Raw genomic sequence first — 8,832 nt, 5'->3', positions numbered from 1 at the left:
TAGGTGGGATTATAGTGTTATAGGTGGGATTTTAGTGCTATAGGGGGAATGTGCTATAGGTGGGAATACAGTGCTAAAGGTGGAAATATAGTGCTATAGGTGGAAGGGACACTGCTGAAGGCTGCAGATAGGCTTGTCTCCAGCACCTTGCTGTCCGTGTTAGTGATTCACCGCAGGTCAGACTGCCACCACCAGGGGGAGTCACTCAATCCCAAAGGCACTGAAATCCTCAGCTGAGGGCTTTTTAGCTGCTTAAAATGAATGAATCCACTAAGCAGACCATACAGGCTCTATTTCACAGCACAGGAGAAAACATGCTAGAAAACATCTGCTACAGGTTGTAACTGTTCAGCTTTTCAGTTCCTGCAATACCACACAAGGACCACTGTACAGATACTGCGGGTCGAGTTTGGGGTGCGGGGTTAAGGGTGTGGGTCGGGGTGGGGGTTAGGGGTTTGGGGTTTGGGGTTTGGCGTACAGGTCGGGTTAGGGGTTAGGGGTTTGGGGTGTGGATTGGGGTGGGGGTTAGGGGTTTGGGGTTTGGGTCGGGGTGGGGGTTCGGTTCGGGGTCAGGGACCCACCTCTGCGCAGGCGGGTCGAGTCGATGGTGGCGATGGTGTTGCTGCGCAGGGCCTTCCCTCCCGCCCCCCCCGCGCTGGGGGGCACGCAGTAGTTCCCGTCCGTCTCCGAGGCCGAGCGCGGGACGGCGTAGTTTTCCGTGGGCGAGCGCTCGGGGGGCGCGGTCAGCGAGGGCTTGGGGGGGCGGGGCGGGGGCACGTCGGCCGGGGCGGCGCCGGAGGCCTCGGGCGGGGCCGTGCGGGGCACCTGGTAGGCGGAGCTGCTCCCCGGCGTGGGCGGAATGTCGTAGCTGATGGACACCAGCCGCAGCTGGCTCTCCATGGACGCCTTGCGGGACGGCGCATTGAAGACGTACAGCTCCCCCGTCGAGTCGCCGTCCGGCCCCGGGGGCGAGGACGCCGATTTGGGCAGCAGCACCGTGTCCTGGGAGAAGCTGCGGGGGAGGCTGTACAGGCTGGACTCGGTGGAGAGGGACGCCCCCCGCGGGGGGGGCGAGTCGTACAGGCTGGGCGGCTGCGAGAAGAAGCCGTTGACGGAGCCGTGCTTGGACATGGCGGCCGCGCTCGCCGTCCGGTGCGGGGGGAGGTTGTCGTTACAGTCCGTCTCTGAGGAGGTAGACTTGGAGGATCCCGTGGGGGGTCTGCACGCACACGGGGAGACACGAAACACCGCAGCGATCAGACACAGGCAGACCCCCCAGCTTGGACTGCACACTGTCACATGACCTGCCTTTAGCTTCACAGAACTACGCAACCTCACACTCGCCCTCTGGGTGGTACAGCCGGTGGAAGCACAATCGGACCAACCCCCCCCCCCCCCCCCCCAGCACCCCCCCGGCTCACCTGACGGACTCTGGCTTCTTGCTCTCGCAGTTAACCAGCCACAGGTAGTCCTGCGGCTCCTCCAGGCTGGACGAGGTGTCCAGGTGGCGGATGCTGACGGGCTGGTATGGGGGGGGCACGCTGTTCATGGGGGAGGGCGTCATGGTGACCGGGCCGGGGTGCTGGGGCACATCCATGGCTGCGCTGCTGGACTGGTGCGAGGGCTTCGCCGAATCTGTGCCAGGGTGGGCGGGACAGAGAAACAGCCAATCAGAGTCTGCTGAGCCCTGCCCGTAACACAACGCTGTCCAATCACTTTTTCACAGGCCTCGGCTGAACTCGAGCAAACCCAGTTAACAATGGCGCTAACAATGATAACAGCGCTAACAGCACTAACAGCGCTAACGGCACTAACAGCGCTAACAGTTCTAACAGCGCTAACAGCACTAACAGCGCTAACGGCACTAACAGCGCTAACAGCACTAACAGCGCTAACAGCACCAATAGCACTAACGGCACTAACAGCGCTAACAGTTCTAACAGCGCTAACAGCACTAACAGCGCTAACGGCACTAACAGCGCTAACAGTTCTAACAGCGCTAACAGCACTAACAGCGCTACCGGCACTAACAGCGCTAACAGCACTAACAGCGCTAACAGCACCAATAGCGCTAACGGCACTAACAGCGCTAACAGTTCTAACAGCGCTAACAGCACTAACAGCGCTAACGGCACTAACAGCGCTAACAGTTCTAACAGTGCTAATAGCACTAATGGTGCTAACATGACTAACAGCACTGACAGCGCTAACATGACTAACAGCATTAACAGCGCTAACAGTGCTAACAGCGCTAACAGCGCTAACATGACTAACAGCGCTAACAGCGCTAACATGATGAGAACATAAAGGACTCTCTGGCTGGCGGTGGAAAGCCCATTTCCTCCGGGACGGGCTGGAATGCTGCTGGGTAGCAGAGAGAAATGAGTTTGGTGATTTAGAGGCTGTGGTTCCACACGCACTCTCCCAGAAAGAGGCTCAGCCGCGTGCTGCGGGGGAGGGGGGGGGGGGACACAGACGCTTCCAATTAAAACCCTGGTGTTGCGCTTGGTGTCCAGGAGAAGGCACCTGCCAATTCTAAAAAAAAACACCTGAGCGATCCATCCCAGTGACTGAGATTAGGGTGTCAGACCTCTGAGCTGGGAAGTGACCTTTCACTCCTCGTACACACAAGCTCACCATGAGCTACTGCAGTCCTGTGGTCTCATTCCACAGCTATCAAAATAAAGGAATACAGCAATATTACGGCAAATAAAGCATTTAACTGCTTCTTTGCAGTCAATCCTAAATAGTGAGTCTAATTTCAGTGCTTTAAGATGCATCAAATGAGATGCACCTCTGAGAAATCTATGGTTCCCCACAAGACTGCGTTTTACTGCAATACATCACACCGCAGAAAGCCACTGCTTACACACACACACACACACACACACACACACACACACACACACACACACACACACACACACAGACACACAGACACACAGACACACAGACACACACACACAGACACACACAGACACACACAGACACACACACACACACACACACACACACACACAGACACACACAGACACACAGACACACAGACACACACGCACACACGTACACACGCACACACGCACACACGCACACACGCACACAGACACACAGACACACACACACACAGACACACACACACACACAGACACACACACACACACACTACACACACACACACACACACACACACACACACTACACACTACACACTACACACACACACACAGTCTCACGCACACTCGCAAACAAAGCCTCGGCCTCCACAGGGCTGAGGTATAAAAGCTCGCTACACGGTTTTCCCCAGAGCAGAGGCCACATATTCAGACATTCAAAAACGATGTACTCTGCTTTCGACTTGTGTGCAGTCTCTTTATTTTCCTTTGAAAACCAATTAATGTCACACACCCACACATACACACACACACACACACACCCACACCGACCCACCTAGCTAACCACCCACACACACACTCACACACACAGCATTCCCTCAAGGCCTCTAGGTTATTATTTTCTGAGCAGGCCCATCGCGTACGCTCCCCCCCCCCGCCCCCCCGCGCTTATGTCACCATCTGAAGGCCACGCAGTCTGAGCTCTCCTCTCTCTGATGGAGCGATAGCGGATTCACTCTCGCGCAGGGAAAACCCCCCCGCACCACCCACTGCTGGGGGGGTCAGCATTGGTCATCTGTGTCTATGACCTACCGCCCAAACGTGTGGGCCCTGGGGGGACGGGGGGGTACAGTGGTCCTCCTCTTTACACAGTAAAGCACCCGTTTGAAACATCAATAAACGAAATGCAGTAAAGTTTATTAAAGGCTTTCTGGTGGACGGGTAACAGCCTTACTGACAGGCTGACTTACCCTAACCACCCCTGTCAAGATGGCCAAGTAGCTCCTACAAAACAAGCTCACACACACACACGCTCACACACACACACACCCCCTCACCCCTCTCCTCTAACACACTCACACACTCACACACACACACACACACTCACACTCACACACACACACACACGCTCACACACACACACACACACACACACACACACACACACACACATGCTCACACACACTCACACACACTCACACACTCACACACACACACACGCTCACATACACACACACACACGCTCACACACACACATGCTCACACACACACACACACACACACACACACACACACCCTCGTTGGTGACGGTGTTTGGGTTCCCAGGTCACATGGACGGCAGCACAGCCATAACGGGCCTGTGTGCTCGACCTCGACCGGACCGGCACGCGCCAAAGCAACAATAAAACAAAAACGGGCGTGGCTACGCGGCCCAAAACGAGCGCGAGAAGGACGGCCTTACCCTCATCGGTGGGGTTGAACCCGCAGATGTCGCAGATGGACCGCACCCACTTGTTCATGTCCTCCTCGGTGTCGGCCACCAGGTAGAAGACGCGGTCGATGGTCTTGATGTCGAAGATGAAGCTGTGCTCCAGGTCCTTCTTGTTGAAGGTCAGACCGGCGTCCACTTGCTCACACAGGTTGAGGTCGATGACGCGGATGGGCTTCTTGGTGTGGTCATTTTTGTAGTATTCCAGCACGTCCGGGTCCCCGGTGAGACGGCCACTGCGAAGGACAAACCACCGTTTCTTCCATGCCTGTGGGGGGGGAGGGGGGGGGAGATATGGGGTGATCAGACAAGGTTGCGTAAACCTGGCTCTCCTTCCTGCGACCAGCCACCGCTCGCCGGACTCGGCCCTGGCTCTCCAGCCTGACGCTCGTCACCCGCTCCCAGGCCTCGCGGAAGCTCCGCCTCCACAGGTCCTCTTTCCAGTGACGCTCGACGCCATTCATCACAGACACACTTCGTGACTCACCCAGAAGGCGGCTCGCGAAAGGCGCTGCTCGAAACGAGGAACATTTTACAATACCGAGGTTTTATAACAGCAGAGTACACAAAGAGAAGCGTTGAAACTGAAGTCAGAAGAAATGACACAAATAGTTTCAGACTGTGGGAGAGTGAAACAAACTCATAAATACCACGTCGCCAAGCCAAGGACACTAAAAATAACCACGCGGAGGGCAGACTAAACGCAGAGGCATCGGGAGACACGGCAATTACATCAGTCAGTCATCACAACTCACAGCCCAAGCCCTGGAGACAAGGCTGGGACCATACAGGAGAGAGACAGCGCTGGACCATACAGGAGAGAGACAGCGCTGGACCATACAGGAGAGAGACAGCACTGGACCATACAGGAGAGAGACAGCGCTGGACCATACAGGAGAGAGACCATACAGGAGAGAGACAGCGATGGACCATACAGGAGAGAGACCATACAGGAGAGAGACAGCGATGGACCATACAGGAGAGAGACCATACAGGAGAGAGACAGCGATGGACCATACAGGAGAGAGACCATACAGGAGAGAGACAGCGCTGCTCTGCCCAGTCAAGGTCCTGATCTCTCAGTCCAGTCGGGGTCCTGATCCAAATAACCTGCTTCTCAGGTCTCCAGAAGTTAGAAGCAGGGCATAGATCACGTTGTACATGGTCATGCATTTTCCAGAGTGGTGTTATTAAGAAGCCCGTGACATCTGTATCTGAGCTACAAATATAAACCAGAAGCACTGAAGTGATCAACTTCAAGTCCTCTGGTTATTTTGGTTCATTAAACCAGCCCATGAAAGGAACCCAAGGGGGACGTGGGGTAGGCAGACAGAGCTCAAACTCAAGTGCAACAACACTAATCAGATATCACGTCGAACAAAAGGAGATTATGATGCAACAGCACATACACAAAGTTAATTCCTTTCGATGGATTCTAAATTCTCAGAATGGTTTAATGACTGCCACAGAAGAAGCCGTGATGTAGTGTGTTTTCACGGTGAACAGGCGACTGAGCTTCTCTCCTCAGTCCTGTTTAACAATGCCAGAGGCTCAGGGCTGGCCTGTGTCTGGATTCATCAGATTCAACGCATCAGATTTCTCTGCGCTTTCGAGTTACGCAAACTTTGGAATCTGTGGTTTGCTTGTTTTCTTTTTGCGCCATTATGTGAAACGCACTTACATGGCTGTGACTGCTCTAAGGTCGCACACACTGCACACACAGTAACCGCTATGTCTGCACTCCACTTCCACAGCACCTAATGCTCACCATGAAACGGGCTGTTTCGATCCTGGATGCTGATTGGCTGACACGCCGTTCTACAGTGATCCCAAATCCGACAGAGTAACAGTTAATCAAACAGCCTGTGTGTAAAACGTATCACTCCGAGCACAAACTGTCACTTAATAATATCACAAAATAAATAATATAGTGTCATCAATTAATAGTTTATATATGTAGTAACCGCTCTATAAAAGCGATATGGCACTCGAGGCCGTGCTGTATGGGGAGTACAGTCACAGCTACAGGCGGCGCTCAGCTCTGCTAATAACACCCCTGCAGCTGACTGTACTCCCCATACAGCACGCCCCTCGGTCCGCCCCTCGCTCCGCCCCTCGGTCCGCCCCTCGCCCCGCCCCTCGCTCCGCCCCTCGCCCCGCCGACCCACGATGGTTAAAATGGAAGCAACAGGAAGGATCAACAGAGAAGCAGCGTCTGATTTTACCTGCAGCCAAATAAAGGCCGTATTTCCCACATAACTCAGCAACTCACGACGAACCATCGACCAAATGTCTGGACATATTACTGTAATTGATAGATGAGTGTTGGATTACTGTGTCTTCTGCTATAATTGATTCCTCTTACATTCATCATGAGCCAAAACAGCACTGAAATATGTATTTATATATGCACAGACTATGACACACACGCACACATGTAGGCCTACAAGTGCATGTGTGGAAGGCATTTACACATTTCAGCCTTTATATTTAATTTCACACAAGCCTCCCCAGCCTGGGACAGGCTCAGTGCTGGAGGTGCTGCTGGGCTCGTGTTATTCTGGAATGGTGTCAGTATCAAGTGTGCACAGATGCTCTTTGCTAACGTGATGAATACAGACCTAAGCTTGCATCTGTACGTGCAATGCAAATGACATGATAAACACTAATCACACCCACACTTACGGCCTGGCCGCGTTTCACCACAGGCAGCTCAGCCCCTCTGCTGCTGCTGCTCAGCCCCTCTGCTGCTGCTGCTCAGCCCCTCTGCTGCTGCTCAGCCTCTCTGCTGCTGCTCAGCCCCTCTGCTGCTGCTCAGCCTCTCTGCTGCTGCTCAGCCCCTCTGCTGCTGCTCAGCCCCTCTGCTGCTGCTGCTCAGCCCCTCTGCTGCTGCTGCTCAGCCTGTGCGCTCCAGTAAAAACAGCAGCCAGTTTCTCCAGCACATGACGAAGCACTTACGCTCCGAATTTCATCAGGGAGAGAGCTCGGGTTACACGGGGCGGTGCTAATGGGAGAACGGAGCTGTGATTGGCAGGTCAGCTTTTCCCAAACATCCGCCTGGATTGGCCAGGGGAGGCCAGAGGAAAGGGGTGGGGGCGGGGCTTCACAGACTCAGGCATGGCGGGGCACAGGCTGGCCTAAGCACAGCACGAGCACGAAAGTGAATCAAACCCATAACTCAGCCTTAATACACTGCAGTGGCACCATCCCTTCAATAACGCAGGAATATTTGGTTCCATATAAAATAATAAAAGTTATGCAAGGCCCATTCACCGCTGACAAATGGATGAAATCTGAAGGGGCTGCGTGGCTCAGATGAGACGGGGTGAGACGGGGTGAGACGGAGTGAGACGGGGTGAGACGGGGTGAGACGGGGTGAGACGGGGTGAGACGGGGTGAGACGGGTTCATTCTCACGCGCCCAGCAGCGGCCCAGCAGCGGCCCAGCAGCGGCCCACGGTCGTTATTCTCCCCGCGTTCCCAGTGCGCCTGAGAAACCCGCCGGGGCCGACCGGCTGGCTTCTGAAAGCGCGTCTGGCGGACGCAGGGGCACAGAGCGAGCCGACCTTCTCCCGCACGCCTCCGTGACACAGCCGACAGCGACGGTGACGCATCGGCCCTGAGAACCCTGCGTCAGGGTCGCACAGCGATTTCACCGCCCGCGCTCAGGGCTCTTAGCATGATCGCAGAAACACGGTGGATGTTTCCGGAGCGCAGCCAGATAAAGGCGCAGGCGTGTGCTGAAACACACGCCGTTATCAGCGTCCGGCGTCCGTTAGAAACTAAACCAGCGCGGGTTTCTGCTCTGGCGAACGGACAAGGTCCTTTCGGGCAGCACAGAAACTCGAGGTCAGGCTACGCTAACCTGCGCGGCTGGAAGGAACCGCGTCTAAATGAGACCGGAGCAGCGTGCCGCAGATCGCTCCCCTGACAGCGATGAGGTCCACAAATCAACACGTCTGCACACCACAACGCACCTGAGTCAAATATATATGTGAAGCATTTTCATTACTTTCAAACACATTTACATTTAAAGTATTTTAAAATACATGATCTGAAAATGCAAGATATAATTACAAAAAGTAAATCCTCACGTGATCCCAGAATATACCTCACATCCACCCCAAAAACAGAGCACAACACGGTTATTCAGGCAAGGAGGGTTTGTTTGGAAGCCTTTCAATAAGGGAAACAATGTTATTAAAAACATATGCAACTGTGTGTGAATGTTTGGAAATTCTTGGCAGTTCCATTCGGAAGTCAAGAGTTTCACAACGACGAGCTCCTGGCTGGACGGTTTGAGAGACCGAGCCAACAGGACACTCTGAATTACGGCAGGTTCTGGGTCAGATATTGTGTCACCTGCAGGTCCACTGGAGGCTGTCTAATCCTATTTGCGTTCCAGAGGAACAGCGCCACTGTTACTCAGCCTGCTTTCTGAGGAGGCACAGCG

General features: G+C 54.3%; 1 protein-coding gene across 10 annotated transcripts in view; it reads right to left on the bottom strand.

Annotated features, from left to right (window-relative positions):
• The window catches only part of gab1 (GRB2-associated binding protein 1), a 51,187-nt gene that overhangs the window by 15,414 nt on the left and 26,941 nt on the right, over window positions 1-8,832 (bottom strand). For all 10 annotated transcript variants that reach the window (XR_004766166.1, XR_004766167.1, XM_035426147.1 and 7 more), the window contains 3 exons: window positions 4,354-4,648; window positions 1,422-1,635; window positions 582-1,219 (listed from right to left, as the gene is read on the bottom strand). Coding sequence is in view for 8 of the 10 variants with exons in the window: in XM_035426147.1 (XP_035282038.1) it covers window positions 582-1,219; window positions 1,422-1,635; window positions 4,354-4,648 (1,147 nt within the window). In the remaining 2 variants the exon portion in view is untranslated. The remainder of the gene's footprint in view (window positions 1-581; window positions 1,220-1,421; window positions 1,636-4,353; window positions 4,649-8,832) is intronic.

This window comes from Anguilla anguilla, chromosome 7 (genome assembly GCF_013347855.1).
Source record: "Anguilla anguilla isolate fAngAng1 chromosome 7, fAngAng1.pri, whole genome shotgun sequence".
NCBI lineage: Eukaryota > Metazoa > Chordata > Actinopteri > Anguilliformes > Anguillidae > Anguilla > Anguilla anguilla.
This window is presented reverse-complemented; position numbering and strand designations above follow the sequence as displayed.